Source organism: Thunnus thynnus, chromosome 13, assembly GCF_963924715.1.
Source record: "Thunnus thynnus chromosome 13, fThuThy2.1, whole genome shotgun sequence".
Classification (NCBI taxonomy): Eukaryota; Metazoa; Chordata; class Actinopteri; order Scombriformes; family Scombridae; genus Thunnus; species Thunnus thynnus.
In genome coordinates, this window is record NC_089529.1 from 12,698,909 (window position 1) to 12,720,896 (window position 21,988).

General features: G+C 40.6%; 1 protein-coding gene across 4 annotated transcripts; it reads left to right on the forward strand.

Moving 5' to 3' along the window:
• Positions 1 to 53: 53 nt before the first annotated feature.
• Positions 54 to 21,701, forward strand: cxxc5a (CXXC finger protein 5a). Of its 4 annotated transcripts, none has more exons than XM_067608042.1 (4): positions 54 to 207; positions 360 to 417; positions 9,019 to 10,037; positions 20,261 to 21,701. In XM_067608042.1, the coding sequence occupies exons 3-4, from the start codon at positions 9,243 to 9,245 to the stop codon at positions 20,303 to 20,305; spliced, it is 840 nt and encodes a 279-aa protein (XP_067464143.1). In that variant the 5' UTR covers positions 54 to 207; positions 360 to 417; positions 9,019 to 9,242; the 3' UTR covers positions 20,306 to 21,701. The 4 variants fall into 4 exon arrangements, with proteins under 4 accessions (XP_067464143.1, XP_067464144.1, XP_067464142.1 ...); XM_067608043.1 differs by having other exon boundaries at positions 95 to 417; positions 9,019 to 9,121; positions 9,225 to 10,037; XM_067608041.1 differs by having other exon boundaries at positions 96 to 228.
• The last annotated feature ends 287 nt before the right edge of the window (positions 21,702 to 21,988 follow it).

Genomic DNA, 21,988 nt, shown 5'->3' on the forward strand with positions numbered 1-21,988 from the left:
ATCTCAGTGAACCGCACAGCCTCTCTGAGTTCGTTATTGCTTCAGCTGAAGTGCGCGCGCCGCGGAAAAGTCCACTTCGGTTTTTCCGCGAAGCTCCAAAAATCTATGAAATGTGTTTGCATGTTCCTCTCTGCAAGCGGGGATGTAGAGGTGGGATTGCAAGGACCGAGAAAGCTGGGGGAACCCACGCGTTCAGCCTCTGAGAAAGTACGCTTCTCCAAAATAACTGTCGGTGAATGATTTTTTTCTTTTCACATTTGTTCCTAACAGACAGGCACTCTGTCGGATTGTGTTCTCGGAGAATAAGCTGTTTTCCCCCCCTGCCCCTTTCTTTTTTTTGTCACCATTCTGCACGGCAGGCTGAGAGACGGACCGCTCGGACTGTGGGAGCCCTCCCCTCTGCTCGGATCTGCTTTGGTAGGTGCGAATAAAACGGGCCCGTGTTTGCAAATATGCAGATACATGGAAGGGGAGGGAGGAGGGGTGGGATGGAGGGGGATCATACTTTGTTGAAGTCTGGTGAAAGTTGGGATGTCATCTTCTTATAGGATCAAGTTATAGCTGGGGTGAACCATGCATGGCTCTTCGGCATATCCTCAAATGTGCGACTGCAGACCATATGCTGGTACCGCAGATAGGCGTCCGTGCTCATAGATCACTGGGTCCAGACAAAAGCCAGCTATTTTGATCTACACTTGAAATTTAAAAAAAAATATCAGAATGCTTTAAACATCGCCGGTGCTTGGACATGTTATATGCCTCAGCACGCTGGGGATGAAGATTTTACAAGCTGCTCTCAGCTCCTCAGGAACAATCTTCTCTTTTTTCTTTATTTAATAAGTGGACGCCACCGCTGATACGGATGGGCACAGCGTTAAACCAAAAGCCCCGATGGTTCATTGTGAATCAGCTGTTAATGATGTGCGCGCTAAACTTGACGCTGCCAGTTAATGAAAGAAATCATCAGCGCGCATTAGAGTCTTATCATGCTTGTATTTGACTCGGACTCTTTTTGCTTGTCTCTCTGTATGACTGAAACTTTTCATTTCACCCGCTGTCATATTATCATCCTAAAAACATAAACTAGAAAAATGGGATATTACAGTTTTCCACATGCGTAAAGAGAGAGAAGGTGTACCCTTCTTCTTTTTTTTTTAAAAAAAATAAAAAAATAAATCAAAATATCTTCTTATTTCTCTCAATCTGCTTTTGTCTGAGCATCATTGAAAGTTCCCAGGTAGCTCTCAAGGCTACCTGGGAACGCGCTACCCCCCCCCCCAGCACCTCCCACCCCCCTCCCCCATGGCAATCCACCACCAGTATCGCTGCCCGCTGTAGTCAGTATGCACAGTGCTCCATGGTTCGAAGCGTGGTTGTTTTTCTCCTCTAACTTTTTTGTGTGCACAGGGTAATTAGGGAGAATGAGACGCAGCAGGTTATGGACAATGGATGAAACCTTGAGTCTAAATATTGTCACCATGCTTTTTAACTTCCCCTGCGTTTGCGCGTCTGAGTGCGAGCCCATAGGTGTGTGTTGTGTTGTGTGGTGTGTGTGTGTGTGTGTGTGTGTGTGTGTGTGTGTGTGCGCGTCAGTCGACAGGAGGTGGGAGGAATAGAGAATGTGTGGCTCACACGGTAGACAAGTACGGAGTCCGCAGACAGCGCGTCTGGAGGGGAGGGGGGGAGTTGGGGAGGTGGTGGTGGTGGTGGTGGGGGCGCTGCATTTGCATTGTGCATCGCCTGAACTAATGCATCAAGTATTCTCCCGTCTCCAGAGGTGTAGTCAGTTGCTCTGGAGTTTGTGGAGGAGCAAATACCTCATAGCCCTGCAGGAAATTAGACAATATTTTTTTCTCTCTCTCCGTTTGAAAGCTGACAGCGATTACCTGGCACCTGCGCATAAAGTGACGTCAGTGAAGGAAACTTATTTAAGAGTTACTTCAACAATCCCGTCATTCACAAATGGTTCTGGCAGTTTAATGCTGGCTAATTGCCTAATGCTTATGACACCTTTGTCAAAATGAGGCCTAATTGGTTTGAAGGAGGTTAATTGTCTAGTCAAACTTGATCTGTGATTTCAATTAGCAGGACAATTTGTTTATTTATTGAAGAAAAAAATGTAATTAATGCAGGATTTAGTGAAAGGACGTTGGATAGCGAGCCATACATCCTACATCACAGTCCACACTAAATAAATGAATGTCTCACTTAGGGCTACAACAAATGATTATTTTCATTATCGATTAATGTGCTGATTGTTTCCTTGATTAATTGATTAATTATAAAATATCGGAAAACAGTGGAAAATGGCCATCACTATTAACTAAAGCTCAATGTAACATCTCGAAATGTCTTGTTTTGTCTGACCAACAATCCAAAATCCCAAAGTTTTCATTTTATCATTTTCATTTCATTCATAGAAAGTCCTACATTTGAGAACCAGGAACAATCAAATATTTGGCATTTTTGCTTAAAAATGACTGAAACGATACTTGATTATCAAAATAATTGTCAATTAATTTTCTGTCGATTGACTAATTGATTAATCAACTAATTGTTGCAGCTCTAGTCTCACTGAACACATACAGTATGTGACCCTAGCAGGTAATATAAAGCAGTTTTGGGGACCAAGTCAATTGTCTGTTGAATATTTAAGCAGCCATGAAGGAAAAATAGACCTGGTCATTTTTTGTTATTCTGATGTTTAGATTTTTGTTTCCAACAAGATTATAGGTCTGCTGTCCTCCCCTCAAAAACCAGAGGAGAGATAAACACACACTAGCCCTAAATGCTTTCCTCCATTCCTCCATCACCTATTGATCAGTCAGCCCGTCATCGACTGAATCAACCAATCAGCCGACGTTGTTACTATATTGAGGACTGACATTTATTTTTACCATACACATCTGTTTTTTTTTGCATATAACCCAAACAGTTGGTATTAAGTCAGAAAAAAATCTTAAAATAAAAAGATATCTTATAAAACAAGCCTGTAAGTTTTGAGCCATTACAGGCTGAGAGCTGCATGTGAATGTTAAATGAGCTGTTCACACTCATACAAGTAGCATAATGCTGACATTCGCTCAGTAGGCGCTTTGGCTGTTAGGAAGCACTCATCATTTTTAGTGTTGTGTGAATGTATAATTGATTAAAGTACTACTTAATTCACCAGTTAATTAAACTTGAAAGTTTTTGTTCAACACAAAACATGAAGATTCATATTCTGAAACTCTGACAGCTTTTGAATGGCTTTACAATATTTTGACATTGTTTTGGTATTATGACCTACTTTATCCTAGGTATACAGAATGCTGGTATACAGTACTGACTGTGATAAGCTATTTGTGCTAAATGGCTTAAAGGAAACATTTTGGAAAATGTGCTTATTTGCTTTCTTACTGAGAGATAAATGACATGATTGATACCACTCACATGTGTCTGTACACTAATTATGAAGCTATCACCAGCAGCTGGCTAAAAAAGACCTTGCACCTTTTTACCAAGGGTTATGTACTGGACTATTTCTTGTCCAAGACCAGTAACCTACTGGAGTGTCCACCAGTTGCCTGGCAACTGGTCATGGCCAAGAAATAGTTCAGCGCACAACAATTTACACAACAGCAAATTGTCATTTTTACACTTCGGTTTTTGTACAGATTGAACAAATGAGGCACAACTTGTTAATTAGTTAGTTTCAGAGGTGCTGGATTTTGTTACCATTGGACAGAGTTGGGCTAGCTATTTACCCCTGTTTCCAGTTTTTGTGCTAAATTAAGCTAACTGGCTTCTGGCGGTAGCTTGATATTTACCTACAGACAAGAGAGTGGTGTCAATCTGAACTCTTCTCAAACTCTCAGCAAGAAAGCAAGCATATTTCCCAAAATATAAAACTTTTCCTTTGAATGTCAAATTTTATACAAATGATTAGACATAAACAAACCCACACATACCCAGAGGAAACTATTTTCAGGCACCATGATCCACTAGCAAATAGGGAGACAGCAAAAACAAAATTTCCCTTAAAGGTTAAATGTGTAATTCTACGCCACTCAGCTTTACTTTTTTAAAGTGTAAAAAAAATGAACAGAACAACTTCAGTTTTGCCTATAATGATGATCAGGCATCAAATAAACTGTTCAAAAAGTCATACTATTACACAGTGACCAATCCTCCTGCAGTATTCTGTAGAGCAATAATATCTGGATAAAAACACCACACATTTCATTTGAATTTTGCATTTCATGAGGATGTTTTGGCATGAAATTTGGTATATATGCTTCTCTCTGACGCCACAAGTGCCGTAGATGTGAATCCACACTTTATCACAAGCTATTAGTTGATAAATCCAAAATCAAATTTCACACACAAATGAATACAGGCCAATACAGTACCAATTTTTGAGACATTTTATTAACAATATTCTCAGTTTCTGCTCATCATTCTCAAGTTCTGCAGATCAGATGCTGTTGACAAAGTGTTCACAAAGTGATAAAGTTACTGAGTAGACATCTCCCAGCTGCTTCAACAAAACAGCCTCAAATTAATGGCAATATTTTCACCAAATGTCTTTACTGAATGAACAGCAACATTTATAATCGCATTAAGGAAGTTGTGTTATACCTCCTCGGGCTAGTCAATATTTTTTTTGACTGCACTAAATGATTTATTGACCAGTAAAACTACAGTAATTCTCCACCACTCTGCTTTCCTTTCCTTAAAGATTCAAAAACACTTGAACAAAACAGCTTCAGTTTTGCCTGTAATGATGATCAGGCATCAAAGAAACCATTAAAAAAAAGTCATGCTAATACACAGTGACCGCTCCTGCTGCAGTGTTGAATTTACTTAAACAAGAGGCCACCAATTATTTTTGTGGATGCTGTGATTGCAGGTTCACATCATGCCTCTCAGGCCACACCCGTGCTCTACCATCTCCAGCTGAGCTCACAGGTCGATTTGAAAAAAGGCTTCACACATGTAGTTGTCGGACCATATTGATCATTTGGACCATTTATATCCAGATCTTTATCTCGGTCCGCTAATCCTGTGCAGCACGTTGTGTGTGGATAGATTAACAAAAAAACAAAGACTCAGGGAAATATCAACGATGGCTCATATTTACACTCTGTTTTATGCTGAGACAGCGTGCGGCTCTGTGCTGTTGTCGGGCCAATACACAGTGAGGTGAATGAGGTGTAAAGCTTTAATATGAACCACAGCATCAAGCCTGTAACATCACGGAAAACTGAGTAAACATGCATAAAGTACAAAACAACACCGGTCATCTTAGTGTATGTGTTCAGTGGTATGGCATTGACACTCTCAGCAGCAGAGAGAAAAGACGGTTGTGGTTTAGGAGACAGTTCACATAAGGACATAAACCTCTTCTGCAAATGATGTAGTGAAGGGATCTGAAGAGCCATGACACTGGAAGTGGAAGAGGGTGATCAGCCAAAGATTATGTGCCAAGCTCAGGGTTGATGAGGACGGAAAGAGTGTGACTGATAGGTCAGTGGGATGGAAGGCGGATGTACACACACACAGCAGAGGAGGGTGTGTGTGTGTGTGTGTGTGTGTCTGTGTGTGTGTGTGAGGCTAAAAGAGGTGCCCCCTGCTTTCATTTGTTACACAATGTGGTAGACCAAAGCAACAACTGCGGTATGGTGCACCAGTTTTGGCTTCAGTCTGATTACAAGTCTGAACCCAATGTGTAAACATGTAAAGTAAAATATCTGGATACACATCTTCCAGACTAGTTTGCTTTCAGAGTCTTGGTGTACTCTTGGAGATACATACTGACATCAATGTACAGTTTGTCAATTCCAAACTACAAATCAAATTGTTGATCTTTATACAAACACAGCCTTCATACCACATGTATACCAAACCATTAAACTTAGGAAATTCATTTCTATTTATAAATCCTAGGATAACAGTTGTCCATTAAACAGTATCTGTATGCTTAAATGTTGTCACATTTATCTGCTTATTTTTCTTAAAGGGGACATAACATGCTTTTTTGTGATTTTTGGTCAAAATTCCAAACCGCTGAACGCTTTGTTTGCAAAGTTACCCCTACTTCCCCGTCAAACTGACATCAGATTGTTTATGCATGCCCACAAATGGCCATCCATTCCATAGACCAAAGTTGTTTCACGGGTTGTTCTCTTTGTCCACTCGCATATTTTGGATCAGATTTCGGCTCGTATAGATGTATTCGAGAAGTTTCTATTTTGATTAAAGAATGTGAAATCCTACTATTATTGTTTGTTTACGTAGTCTCTGAGGCAGCTTCCAGGACTTAACCAATCAGAACAGAGTGGGCTCATTGGGAGGGGGGACCTTAAAGAGACAGGAGATAAAACAGCCTGTTTCAGACAGAGGCTGAACTGAGGGGCTGCATAAATGGCTACTATGAGATAAATAGGGAGTTTTTTAACTGTAAATCATAGGTGTACATCGCTGTACTATAAAACAGTGATTTGAAAAATGCCTTAATGACCAAAATATTATAGTTTGAATTCATGCTCATCACACTGCTTTTAATCTACAATACAAATAAAACCCAGTTGTAAGTAAAAAATAATTTTGTCAAATTATTAATATTCTACTGAAGAAACAAAAGGAGCCTGTGTGTCACTGTGGTAGGTGTGGATGGGATGACGCAAAGCAAGTCAGCAGTATGAAAAGCATTAATGTTTGAAACAAGAGAAGAGGCAATATGTGTCATTATAATTTCTAATATACATCTTTAAAAAAAACCCCCAAAAAACAGCCACGTCATCAGCCGGTCAGCTGTTGCGAGGCTGGTGGGATAATTGTATCCTGGCTGAATTGTAACATTACAGCTGATCTGTAGACGACTTGAGAACTAATTTATTCTAGCTATTGATAATATGCCAGTTCATTAATTATGTGGTGTACTCAAGTCTTTTAACACATTTACTGTATTTAGAGCATTGATAAAGCAGTTGGATCAGAGCTGGATATTCTCCCAGGCCATGATTAATCAAGAAACAGCGCTGTTATACAAATAAACCAATTTACTTTTGTAGTTATACAGCTGCCACAAAGCTCAACTGAGAAAGTGTAGCGTTAAAAAAATCAAAAATCACTCTGCTGCTTTTACCAATGTCAAAGTCTTCATATGTGACCACTGAGTGCATAATTTTTCAGGTCCAATATTCCATAAAACCACAAAATCCACATGTATCACTCTGTGATGCCTTGCAGTGCTGTTACGCTTTCACCCACAACTGAGCAGAGATAGTGCTGAGATGCTTCTGGGAAACCGGACCCTGGTCAGTGTTGTAGTGGGAGAAACTGAAACTATGGGGCTGAGGGGCTGCGGAGCTGGCTCTGGTTCACTGGCGCCACATCCCCCTGAGCTGGTGAGAATGTGGGGGCTGTGCGCTTGCCTTTGAAGCTTTACCTCCCACTAATTCTGGCCTTCCAATTTCCACACACTGCACAGACACCCCCCCCCCTCCATCCTCTTCCCCTCCCTTTCCCTTTGTTTCCCTTATAAGGACTGGCCCGGCCATTTCCTCAGCTTTTCTGTGGGAGGTGGTATGCTTGTTTGTGAACATGGACAGGTCAGGAGAATAGCAACATAGTTTTTCTTTTCATAGATGAGCAGTCACATGAATCTTATGCTAAAAGCTTGTGTATGCATGTATCTCCTTCCAGTGGGGAGTCTCCCACTACCTGCCTATTGAACACTCTTCACACTCTCTCCACAACATTTGACTAAATTTATATTGCTCTACACGTTTGGCCTTTGATTGGATAGGAAATATTTTCAAATTAATATCAAAAAAGTATCAACTTCTTTGGTTTTGTTGCTGGGATTTTAGGCACATTTTTTACAGTGTCTGCGATTGTTGGGTGAGAAAGTGTAATAAGAGACAGTTATTTTCTCACATATTGTATCACAAGGTTTTGTACTCAGATCATTGAGTGTGTAATTGTTAGTCAATATATGCAACATTTCTTAAATGACTTAACTGCAGTCGGGTCAATACAATTTATCTATAAAGCACCAAAACAGCTTAGTCTCAAAAAGGTATTATTACAGATAAATACTGATAAAAAAGATAAATAAAACAAAATAAAAAATTCTCAAATTACAAACTTCACTTAGAAGTAAAAAGAGTCAGAAAAAAAGTCATAGTTGTGTTAGCGCCAATGAGCAACTGATAGATACAACAGATCGGTCTTTCAAGAGTTCACCTGGGCACCATTTCAAAGCAGGTAATAATGATCATTTGGAATTGTGTTGAGCACTGTTGAATGTCTCAGTCTGTTCCAGGCAGGGACTTTTTTGTAAAAGAGCTTACACCTGTCTTTGTTTATGGAAATTTTTGCACACAAAAGCACTTATTTGTATGTATAAACAACAACAACAAAAATCCTATGGTCAAAAATACCCATCAGTTTGTAATTTATGTAGTTTACCAAAGCAATTTTTGTGTTCAACACAATTAATTTGATTGTATCAGCAAGATTAGGCGCTCTACGCTGTAATTCCTTTTCTTTGCTATAACCAATTAGAGAAGAATTAGGTGGCCCCCGTCCATGTTTAATTTTGTAAAACTAATTTCTATGTAGTGTCACTAACTCCTTGTATCAAAGCACTTAATGCTAACTGCAGGTAATGAAGACCAGGTAATGGGCCATCAAACTGTAATTTCAGGATTTCAATCGGTTGTTTGCATAATTTTACATTATTCAACATTATTATTTATTTTTGTCAAATTATATGCACATTTCAGTCTGGATCAGGATGTTGGGTTGCTATATATAGTTTGTTAAGTTTACTAATTTAGTAAACTTTTCTTCAGGTGTCTGAATGTGATATCTTTAAGATACTATGTTTAGTTCTTGCATTTGTCTAAGTTGACCCCACAACTAAACAAAAATTGAAAATGTTTCTCTCGAGTGTTTTGACGTTTTGGTGAGGTGCACTGGATGTTGATGAGTAATTTACACACTTCTCTCTTCTGTCCCTGTGTAAAGTTTCCAGGTGGCCCATGGAAGAACGTGGATGAGGGCTGAGCTGTAGTGCGGGCAGAAGGCTCCGGGGCCTGTCTGTTGTCGGTTGGCTGATTAATCCATCGAGGTGAGGCACCACTCTCACCGGGGCACAGAACGGACCGTGAAAAGGTCTTTGCTCCCCCTTGTCGCTCACCCCTGCCCCCTTTCCACCCTCACCCCCAACCCAGGCACGTACGCTCTGGACCATGTCTAGCGGGCTGTCGGAGGGGGGCCGGACAGAGGACCTGGAGCGGAGTAGCTGCAAACAGGACTCTCCTGTTATAGAGCGCAGGAACCGCAGTGGCATCATCAGTGAGCCCCTCAGTAAGAGCCTTAAAAACTCCCGCACCCTATCCCAGTATACAGCAGTCTCCTCTGCCACCACCAATGGACACACGGACAATAGTGAGACTAAGAGCCACTCGGCCAAGCCTCAGCCACCCCTGCAGCCCCAGCCCACTGTCTCCGCACTGACGGCAGCCAAGTTGGACCAGACCCTAGAGCAGGTTCTGGAGGGACAGAATGGCCTGCTGCACTTTGCCCAGGCAGCAGCACTGTTAAAGCGGGCCGGTATGGAGCACATGCTCCTGCCTGGGGGCATGGGAGTGGGAGTTGGCGGTGGAGACGCAGGCTCGGGGGCTAGCGACTTGGAGGGTACGTCTGTCACGGACGCCGTAGGTGGTCCTGTTGACTTCCCATATGGAGTAGGGGGTGGCTTCCCCTTCAACCCGGGGCTTTTCATCATGACGCCGGCTGGAGTGTTTCTGGCGGACAGCGCGCTACACATGGCCGGCCTGGCCGAGTATCCGGCGCAGAGTGAGCTGGCCTCTGCTATCAACTCCGGTAAAAAGAAGCGAAAACGTTGCGGCATGTGCCCACCTTGTCGACGGCGGATTAACTGCGAGCAATGCAGCAGCTGCCGGAATCGCAAAACAGGCCACCAGATCTGCAAGTTTCGCAAATGTGAGGAACTGAAGAAGAAGCCCTCTGCTGCTCTGGAGGTAAGAGAGTGGTGGAAATGATGTGCCATTGCTTTGTGAGCCATTATTTAGGGTTCCCCCCAAAAATAATACTACTTAAAAGACCTCCATTGTTGTCCAAAAACTAAAAACATGTCAATGAGCCACATTGTTGCAGTGTGTGACATGTTCCATCACCTTGAAAAGTTTGTTCGCGATAGCTCCAAAGACTAATAAAAATGGTACGTTCACTTGTTGTGTTATATATCACAGCCTCTTTTATCCTCTTAACAAGCTAGCAAAGCACTGTAAATGGAACCGCGTTCCGCAGTGGTGTCTGCCATACACAGAACTACTCTCCAGAGACTGAAAACATGATCACTGTTATTAGTCTTTGGAGCTGTTTCTAAACAAACTACCATCTTTAAAGTCTTCATGGTGAAGGAACACTTACAAACCCTCACCACAAAGAGTTTGGACATGGCGTGTCTCATGTTTTTAATAGTTTTTGGACAATTATGGAGGTCTACAGCACAGAGGGATAAGATATATCAGGCTTTTGATACACACACAATACTTGTAAGCAGGATCAATTCATAGTTGGTTTGGCTCTGCAAATGAGATTTGCTGACAATAAGAAAAATATAGAGAATTGCCAGCCTTATCCTTAAAAGCATTTTGATCCAAAGAGTCACAGGACTACAAAGCTTCAAAAACTTACAAACTTACAACATTTGTGCCCATTAACCACTACCCAAAGTGAGAAACCAGAGAAATCAGGCATAAGTTTGTCATTGTGGCATTTAATATTTTGAGCAAAAAAAGAAAATGCAATGGAAATCTACAAACTTCACAAGCAAATTTAACTTCAGACCTGAAAACAAAACAAAGGTCATTTGGTTCAGATATGAACGGTTTTTACCTGAATGTCATTCCCCTTTAAGGGAAATTGTACAGGGGAGAGCGGGGTGGGGTGGGGGCTCTTTTGGTGGAGCGGGGAAATGACAGGTGGTGGGGAGTGTGGTGGGTATGTGCAGGGTATGCATGCACCATGGGGTCTCTTTAATCTGTCCACCATAACCACACAATCACCCTTCCCGCATCCAACTGGTAGTCATTGTTCATTCACTGGCTAAAACACAACATGTCCTCTTCATTGGAGAATTTTCTGTTTGGTCACATGTACATCCTCCTTGAGCTTACATGTTGATTGTAAAGAAATGTGCAAAAATAGTGTGTGTGTGTGGAGGCAGAGTGGCAGTAATTGTGAATATGTGTACAGTATGTGTTTGTGTGTAAGTGTACATATGTGGGTGTGTTTGTGTGTGTGAGTGCATGTAATAAGGTCCATCTGGCAACAGAGCTGTCATCTGGAGCACCAGGTGTCAGTGTGGCACATGTGCCCCCCCCCCTTTGCTGCCGCTGTCCTTCTCCAAACTTCCTGTCTGTTACCTCCATCGCACTCTGTGGCCTAACTAACCCCGGCTGTGGTGACAGAATGACCAATCATGAAATCAATTTCAGCAGATGTTCCATCTCAAAGGAAATAAACTTTTGTGATCAATAGATAATAGTGTCACTTTGGCATTGCGTAATAAATTGATAGATAAGTAACACTGTGTGAACATGAACCAGTTGAGAGGCCTCTGGTCTAATTGTCACTGCTGTGTGCAGAAACGGGATTTGTGCTTCAAACTGCTAATGGCTTTATTTCTTTCTCTTTCTGATGTTGATTGAGGGTGACAGCTTGGGCTCTTGTTTGTAGGCTGAAAGGTTGGTTGTTCAATCCCAATCTGCTGACTTTGGCGATCTGCAGTGAAATGCTCCTTAAAGGGATAGTTTGGTTATTGGATCATTTTCAGTGTTACAAACTCAGCACTGTTTGACATCATGCAGAACGTAGCCCAGTTTAGCTCAGTTAATGTTGATGGAAAAATTAGAGCTCCCAGCCTAACACCAAAACATCCAACCAATATGATAAAATAGCTACACATATTCACATGTTTGTAAACTCACAGGCTTCAATATAAAGGGCCATACCCATGGCTACTGTACAAACCATGTGGAAAGTATGATTTACTGACCGCATTTGAAAACATACCATAGTGTTTGGGTTTTTAATATAATTTCCCAACATCCACGCAAGCAACTGGCAGAGTCAGAATTATGCTGAGTGGCAAGGCACAGCATGATGTGATCTGTGTTGCATTATCACACAACAATATGTATTAATCCTGATACAGAAATGAATAATGTGAAGTACTTTGACAAAGTTTTTGGCAACAATTTTTCATAGAAAAACGAATGGAAAACCAGTGGCTGCCTGGAATGCAGAGAAGAGGAAATTTAAAACCTTTAAAACACATGGTAAAATTTTGAAAACAGTCTGCAAAAATCAAAAGTGTACTTTTTTCTTAACTTTCAAAAACGCGGCATGGTCCATTTATTGTGTGAAATTGAAGGATTAATTAAAAATGCCTGACTTTATCACATGTTGAGAATCAGATTGATGTGTCTTAATATCACCATGATTATCGTCATTTTTCAGCATTAAATTGTTCAGTTGCAAATTGATGAGAAGCTTCATTCGTCTCTGTTGATGATTCACCAAAGTGGTGAAATGTGTCAGCTTTCCATGTAGGTGGTACGACTCGATGTCTGTAACAGTAACGGATTTAGTTTTAATTTATGATTCGCAATTGATGGTGTCATGGCAGTTAGCCTAATAACAGTCATTCACATCAGTGATGCCAAACCCATGGGGGCTTGAATATTCATGAATGTTGATGTTGATATAGGTCATTGTGCTGCTTGTAACGTCACAGTCTACCAATGGCTGCCTCATATGAAAGAAACTCCAGGGTACCACAAACCTGCCAAGCCATAATAGCAGTCTGATGTATGTACTCTAATTATCTTGCACAAAGTCCTTACTCTTGACATCTGAAAGTACTTGCTAATTTATTTAACGTGTCTGTCAAGCAGTTTCCCCTTTTTCAGACATAAATGAGAAGGCTAATCACTTCTTGTTACTTAATTTAACATTTATGATACACCATAACAATAGTAGAGTAATGAATATTGTTAAAGGATAACAATATCATTCCTGATGGTGTCTGTACAAAGTTGCAGTAGTTGTCAAAAGTCAACATTTTGGAAAAACAGCTTTCAGAATTATAAACTGCCTGAGCTAGTCCATCATCAGAGTAAACATGAAGTTTTATTGGATTATGTTACAGCAAAGATGGGCCGTGCATCAAATAGAAATTGATGTGAATACGTAAGTGGTCAGGGTCTCATTAACTGCCAAAACAACAGGCGCATTGTAGTTGTGCGACAGATGAGCAATGACGCAGTGCCTTCCTGGAGTGCTGAAAGTTTCCGCAGTGCCACAGATGTACTGAGGGTCATAGGCATTAGGTTGCCATGAGAAAGGCGAGAAACATTCGTGCCAAAGTACAATGATGGCAGGTGTGCAGCTCTTGCACACCCGCACAGAAAGCATGAAAAAACATAAACCTCAATCACCTGACAACCCACGGCAGGAAACAAAAGTTGTCTTGACAAGGTAATCCCTGTAATAATCCCCTGATGTTGCCATATGAACCTAATTGTCTTATACATGTTCCTAGCAGTATATTCAAGACATCTACAGTTATGAGGGAGCTTACATGTATTTTAAGAATGATTTAAAGCGACTCAACATAACTGCATTGGAGCACAACTGACAAAATGTAAAATACACCTGAAATGCAAATGGGCGTTCATTCAAAATGACATCAGTATTCTCATTCAATCAGGAAACCATCAAAGATGTCTACAACCTGTTACTTTCTGGCCTCAAACGTGATTTTCAAATCAACTTTTGCTCCCCCTTGTACAGAGTCCTGACAGCAGTACTGCATTTTCAATTTTGCCTGGTTTTTATTTGTCCACATGCACTCATACGTTTCCCATTAGCAGTCTAGTAGTTGTCTCAAATGGCTTTGTTATTAAGTCAACAGCTCTTGTTCAGCAGATGATTAGATCAGAGAATACAGCCCGGGCCACGCTGTCAGTGAGCGTGATGTCATCAGTACAAGCTAAATGTCAGATGATGAGATTCATGGAGGATGTGCTGTGTCAGGAGCGAAAGTGAAGAGCAGAGAGTCAGCAGTAAATCCCAAATGTCAATATTGAATAGGTGATGTAAGATTGTCAAATACAGTATATATTTTAATCGTCTATAAACAAGACCTTAGTTAAAGATATTCCCACTTCCCCTAAATGTGTTTAATTCATAATCAGGGTGATTTGGGCAGCACCTGTGCCATGAGAGAAGCTCCTCCTGGCTTTCAGAGTCCACAGTGAACTGCAGTGAGCCTCAGCTGTAGCTCAAACAGCCCCTGAGTGTCACATTCCCCTCCAATCAAAGATGGAGCGGCACATCCCCTTCTGCTGTGGCTGTTACAGTCCGTGTGCAGTCTCTAAAGGGGCATGACGTCTTATTTAACACATGTCTTGCGGTCAGTTTGTCAGATGGTCTTGGTGCATTGTTTTGACTGCTTTTCAGCACATTTGTGTGTGCACACACGTGTGAGTAAAACGAGCGGATGAAACGCCTCGGCTTCGTTTTACCACATTTGCATTGAAAGGTTATGCTCGTGTGTGCGCGTGTTTCTACGAGCCTGTGAGCATGCGCGCCGGTACACAAGTGCAGTCCAGCAGCAGTGTGCTTATTTTAAGGGTGTTGACGGTTTCCATTGAACGCTCATGGCAGCTCAAAGAGGAGCGTAAAATTGGCAAGTGAGGGGGAGTGAGCATGCTGAGGCCTTTGCCACCTCATAGCTCACTGGCTGAAGATGTCTGGATTTATTCTGGGAATGCTACATTTGAGAGAAATAAGTGGGAAGGCAGTTCCTTTCTGCTCTATGTCTGAATATCCTCCAGTGGTGTCAGTCTCAGCGATGCTGTTCAACACCGAGAAAGAAGGAGAGTCGGGGTTAGGAAGTTGTAGTGTACCTTGTTTTTACTTGTATGTCACTGTACACTCAAGATGTATTGTACCTGTGGGTGGGTAATCTTTGAGACTATATTTTAAGATAAGACAGGAGCTGAGTTTTTGTCTTTGTCTACTAATAGATACTTACTGTGTATATAATATATTTTGTAACGGAGTTCATTGGCTGTGTCAAATATGGTGCTTATTTGTCATCAGACACATCTAACATCTGAACATACTAGTGTTGTCCATTGGGGGCCACTTTGGCAGTATCTGATGTTGATATGGGAGTAACATACTCCCTCGTGGTCTTTCCTGCCTCCCAGACACCGTACACCAGACAATCAGGGCAGCAGAGGCTCATGCAAACTGACAGGCATGCAGACTGACACCGAGACACATGGATGTGTGGGCAAGTTGCTGGGCAGACAGAGGGACAAGTTGGAGTGGACAGAGGAGGCTGAGGAAGACGGAAGCCAGTTAGGAAGTCAAGGTGTCGTACTCTAGAGTGGCATCTGGATTACTCTAAGAGAGACTTTGATATTATCTGCAAAAAATCAGATTGTAGTCCACCCAGTAAGCACTGGTTTAGTAACTTGCATCCAAAAGACATCAAAATGTCTCGGTAACTGTAAAACCAGTGTTTCATACATTTATGTGACATAAAACAGTTGTTTCAACAGCATTTCAGTGACCACATTTAAACATGTAGGGACCCACTTCACATTTAAGTTCAATCATTTAAATAATGTTGAAACAACCATTATATGTAAACCTCTGACATTTAATAACTTAAATATTGCAACCTAAGAACAATTTTGATTGCAGTGTTTATTCAAAATACAGTGAAAAACCTCCTGAAAAGACCCTATCAAATGTTGTTTTCTCCATCTTTATGACATTCTGCTCCACAATAAAACAAAATGAAACAACTATTATAAGTAACACAGACACCTAAAAATCATTTAATTTTGAACACTAATGTAATTACTTTTTCAGTAGCTATTACAATTTGAAATTCGGTAATTACATTTCATTTTCTAATTCCAGTAATGCTCCGTTACTTTGACAATTTGGAGGTCGACTTGTTCAACTTGTGACCTGTAGTTTGATGGAAGGTTAATATCAGTTTGGTCTCTGTGCATTTAGTGGACTGACTGGTTTGGTGCGTGCTAGCTTGGTGAAGGGGCTGCCATGTGGGGACATGGTTAGCTGCCACTAAAAGAGGAGAAATACGATTCCAGGCATTTTTTTATTAGCTGACTTGCTAACATTACCCACTGGTGAGGCTACATTCAGGAAATCATCTGGTTCATTTTAGAGTTGGCGAGTGTTTGAACAATGCAGCTTCCCTGACAGGATAGGACTTTATTTAGTCACATTGGAGTAACGTTAAGCTTGCTGTTGATGGTCAGTAAATGCTGGTCCTGGCTGCATCTAGTTTTCTTTGTCTACACATATTAAACAAAGAAGATGTAAATTGTTGGTATGGAGGCTATTATTTAAAGGAAGTTATTTAAACCTACATATAAATGAGCATCCGTTACATTCAAGCCCTTGTCAAACGAGTTCACACAATGCTGATTAAGCCTATCACCGCCAGATAAATCTCAATCTCAGACTTCCACTGGCTGAGCCAGCTAACTTCCAGTTAGCTCTCTGCTAACTGGAAGGGGGATAAAATAATTTAATCATACGGCTCTTCTAGTCTTTCCCAAATTTATCAGACCGAATAGATCAAATTCTGATTTTGCGGGGGTTGTGTGACGCTTTAAACAATTTATCCACCATTTTACAGCTGCAACACTAGTGATGGAGTAGACTACGGCGGAGCCGATGACATCAGCACGTGTTGACAGTGTTTTTGTAATTAATCTCACTGTCAGAAGGGGGAGACAAAAGTCCTGCACTCCAGCTCTAAGACACCTTTGACGGAGCTGGGCCAAGTAAATAGAGTAAAGTAAAAAAGTAACTAATTATGTTTGCTGTTCAATAATTTACTTTTTAGCTGTTCAGTAAAGTTAACAAATTACTTTTTAAATGAGTAATATGTAAACATAAATGTGTAAATTATTAGATTTTTCAAGTAACTTACCCAACACTGCCAACTGGGCAGGAGCACTGAGGATGAAAATTTGGACCATTAGCTTCAAGATTTATCTCCTTGCAAACATCTCTGACATATTTACACCAAACAGTGACATATATACTCCTCATGATAATTACTGGTATACAGATGGATTAAACAAGAAATCAGTTGCGCTTGTGAATGCTCTTGTCCTGGCTACGAAATGGGTGTATTTGCCTGGTAAGAAAAATTGTATCAATATACATCAGTCACAATTGGCTTCTTGAAGTGAGGGCAGGCTTGGGAAAATGCTTCACCCCTTCAGCTAGACAAACAGTGAGTGTTTGTGCCAGCTGGAGGTCATTGGTGTTTAGATTCAGTTGTTTTAAAGGTTTTCTTTTCTGCTCCTTATGAACCGCAGACAGTGTTACATCCCACATACACTGCTGTATGTGGAGATGCTTTGCATTCATTGTGTCTGTTTGTATGTTTTTTTTCTGTTGTGGGTGTCCATAAGGGAATCCTCACAATCGTTGATGATAAAGCCATGAAACAATAACCAGAATGCTCAGTGGTGCCCTGGGGCAAAAATTGAATTCATGATGGCTTAAACTGGCTTAAAGGAATTTACATGAGTAACATGATCTAACAACATGCACTGTTCTCTGAAAGGCCATCATAAATTATACTGGATTTTGCTAATTAAAGACGCAGTTAGTCTGAAAAGTAAAGGATGTTCCCCTCTTCTACTTTAGTGGTATATGTTTGTGCTATGCTATGACAAATGTGCTCGCCTTGTTTGAAAAAACACATCCATTGATTTTAGTGATTGGCCACTTCACACCCACAGATCCCATCTGTTTGAACCTGTGCAATCAGTGTTGGTGAAGGAAGGTTTTTCTATTCCTGAACTGCTGCCATTTTTCCATTGATTGCACATGTTTGGTAATGAGGGAAAACAGCATTTACAGTCCAATCGAGGGATGTGTTGTTTTTCTTCCTGCACATTACATCATGGTCAGTTCAGCCCTTACCGGGTTTTTGACATCTGTGGCAGCGCCAGATGTTGCTGTCCTCTGACTGTCTTCTTAACAGCTGAGTGCAGCTGCGGAAAGGTCATCACAGAGAAGGATGAGGGGTTAACGATACTTAACACACAGACCATAAAATAATGCTGGCAATATGTTGGTGATTAACCTTCAGGTTTGTGGTTCGTATTAATATTCATTTGAATCAAAAAGGATATCCTGAGTATGTACGATGTACTGTGCGTACAATTGAAAGCTAACAGTTTGTGCATATTTATTCAGGGTTTAGGTGAAGTGAAAATAAATCTGGCAGCACCAGAAACATATATTCTTTCCAGATCTACATCTACCAAACAACATTTGCTACATATTTGAGAAATTGGATATGAAGTTGATGTGAATTGGCACATGCATATGGGCTGTGAACAGCACTGTGATATTCAGTGTCTCTACCGTCGGATTATTCCTGATTGAGTCAATTTAACAAATAAAGCACAGCGTGTGCTATATTTGGCTGAGATCACCAGAGTAATTACCTTGTTTGAAGTCTTTTTACCCGAGCAAAAATGTTTCATTTATGTAAGCAGGGGTTAACTTTCAAAATGAAAGTAAATGAAACCTGTAGAGCATGAACCCTGTTGTCACTCAGTTTCATGTCGAGATATGAAAAATAGCATTCAAAAGAACACTGCTCTACTGATTCAAGGGTAGGGGAATGGTTTAAGTGGGCATGGAAAGTAAGTGGGGCTAATATTGTTTTTGGTTTCAAACAAACTTCTTTGAACTAATGAGCCATTTATTGTTGAGTTGCCTTTGTTGAAAAACTCATAATTTTGCTGAACAACAAGACACACAATTTATTATGTTTTACTCACATTATTTTATCACTAGAATTTAATTTGAATTTTGAGACTTTGTTAATGTCTTCATATAGCAATACCAATGTATGACTGTGAATGGTGTGTGACACTTAAATACATCACATCTTCTATTTCCTTTTCCGTGAGACAGGTGTGAGTGTATGCATGGGTATATGTGTATTATCACAGCATGAACGATTCCTTATTAAAGCTTCTGCTGTTGAGCACTGATAGAAAAGTGATTCTGAATCCATCGTGCATGAGAATTTCAGTTTAACAGTCTCACTGTTTAGTGCGATTTTGGGGGTGTACTGTGAGTGTCGGTTAACGTGCCACTGTGTGTGGAGGTGTGTGACTGTACTTGAATACATATTGGTTCGGTGTGAGAGTGTGTGTGGGTGCATAAATGTTTGCCGAGCTCCTCCTGCTTCGCTCCAGGCAGAGCTGGCGAACGGAAGAATCCGTTGCTGCAGAATGGAGCTGCACTTTGCAGGACGCCAGCCGCGCTGCAGCTCCGGGGACCCGAATGGCTGTCTATCTCCTGACTGGCAGGCCTTGTGCCGAGCCCTGCAGCTTCATGCATGTGTGCCACTCCTGCTCAGTGCAATCAGACACACAGATAACCACAGCTAGAGAGAGAGACAGGGGTGGGGGGGGGACTGAGAGCGGCATCATCATTGATGATGGTGTGAGAGAGCAACGCGTGTGGTGGCTAAATAATAAATGTGGCATATCGGGTTTTGTGTGAAGCCAGGACTGAAGCCTTTTTCCTGCGGTGGCGCTGAGGGAAGAGGGGGGCAGCTAATGGGCCAGACGATGTAGGATATAGAGATTTCACTCATACTACTCATCTAAAGTTATTTATGATCCAAAACTAGCAAAGATTCATTGGTTCTACCTTCTGAAATGTAAAAAATGTCTGCTTTTGTCTGTTGTATATCACTGCAAATTGAATATATTTGGGTTGTGGACTGTAGGTTGGGTAAAACAAGACTTTGGACTCTGACCCTAACCCTATGATAGTAATTTTTCTGCATGTTTTACACATTAAGCCATTAACGAAAAAGATGAGCAAGAAATAATGAAAATAATGATTAGTTGCAGCCCTTAATAGAAGTAAAGACAGAGAGTTTAGCAACAGGAGTGTGACATTATGTATGTCGCTCTGTCAAGGTGTAAAGAAAGTGCAGCTTTGCAGCAGAAGAGTAGATTTGAGATTATATTTTCAAACACTCCAAAATGTGCTGCTTTTCATTAACAAGTCCAACCTCTCTCCACTCTCCTCTCCTCTCCTCCTCCCCTCCCTTCTTGTCTTCTGTTTTTCCAAGAAGGTGATGCTTCCTACAGGAGCGGCGTTCCGGTGGTTCCAGTAGGACTCCTCCTCCACTCCCTACCCAAAGCTCTGCCATCAAGTGCAATGCCAACTCTTGGATTGTCTCCGGAACAGACACTGGCTAATAAACAAACAAACAAGCAACAAATAATAAAATTCTAGAAAAAAACAACAAAAAAAACAACAAAAACAAAGCAGAAAAAAAAAAATCAATCGGGTAATGGATGCACCTACTTATTCCTTGAACCAAAAATGAAGCGTAAAGAAAAGCATCTATGGCAACTTTCATTCCCTTTTCTATGTTTCCATTTTGGTACCTATGTCCTTTTTTCAGCAGTTTTTTTTTTCTGTCGCTTAAACATGGAACTGTTCATTGCCAGAAACAGAAATGACGGACTGAGTGTGGACAATCAACTAATTTCTGTGTTTGGTGTTAATGTTGTTCATGTGTGGAAAGATACAGTACTTGTGTAGAGAATGTAAATTTACAGCTATATTTTAAAACTAGTGGCTAATGGCAAACATTATTGTAATTTTTCACCATTATGTTACTTAAACCCTTGTCTATTTTATGATTCACTTTGTCGGGGATTATAGTTTTCAAACAGATCAGTGGTTGTCTTTGAAAAACTATGAAAAATGTTTCAAATTGTGACGCTGTCAATTTTCGATTGAAACAAAACTGAAAAAGTCCTTCTATTGGGCAGATCTCCAGAGACTCTTCACTGGGTTGAAGATGCTGTTTGCCAGAGCCGTCACTACTGTAATCTCCTCAATCAGCCCTCCTCTGCATTTCTAAACTTCTCCTTTAGTGAAACTGGCAGCCTTATGTTACTGTGGCCCTACTGAGCATGTGCCAATACTGCTCAGGGCAATAGCACTAAGAGACAGCACTTGCTCTGTGTCTACCCTACTGAACGCACTGAGACAAGATTACTTTTTTTATTTTTATTTGTTTGTTTATTTGTTATATTTTCATGATTTTGTTAAGTTGCTGGGTAGCTACAGCTTTTAAAAATAACCAATCTTTGTATTCGTTTAGAAAATTGGACTGGTTTTGTGAATAAAAAGGAATGCATGTATTTGTGTCAAAATTTACAATTCCGATGTTTGTCTACTTGTCTATTTGCATGTTTTTTAAAAAACAGCTGGTTTGACAAAAAGAAACATTAAGTAATAATTTTCCATAAATTGAAAAAAAAGTCCCCTTTTCTATTATAATTTGATGGTCTAAGAAACTTCTGAAAAATTCTGACATGAGCAGAATTCATTAAAAATAAATCAGGCGGTGGTATGGATCACCATGATGTCCTTGGTTTGACTGAGATATTTCTCTCACAGCCTATGTAATATCTTCCTATCGTGGAATGAGCGATGGAGCCTTGCTATGCGAAAATGTAACCAAAATTATTTAAAAGATGTTTGAATAAGAACTATTTTGATTGCAGTGTTTCTTCAAAATGCATGAAACGCCCTGAAAACCCTGCCAACTGATATTTGTTTTTCAATGATTTTCACTCTTTTACAAAAATCTTTGTGACATTCACTCTACCTCATGACATTCACAGTCAAAAACACAAACAGATAATGCACACAATCATTGATAGTCATGATAGTCTTAGATAGATTTGTCCTCAGAGCTATTAAGGATATCATAAAGAAGTGTGGATGAAGTGTGTATGTTTAGAGTTGTGTGTGTGTGTGTGTGTGTGATACATATATG

Coding starts and splice junctions, on each gene's coding strand:
- cxxc5a (XM_067608042.1), top strand. CDS start 9,243: ATGTCTAGCGGGCTGTCGGAGGGGGGCCGGACAGAGGACCTGGAGCGG. Junction 10,038..20,260: donor AGCCCTCTGCTGCTCTGGAG/GTAAGAGAGTGG, acceptor TGTTTTTCCAAG/AAGGTGATGCTTCCTACAGG.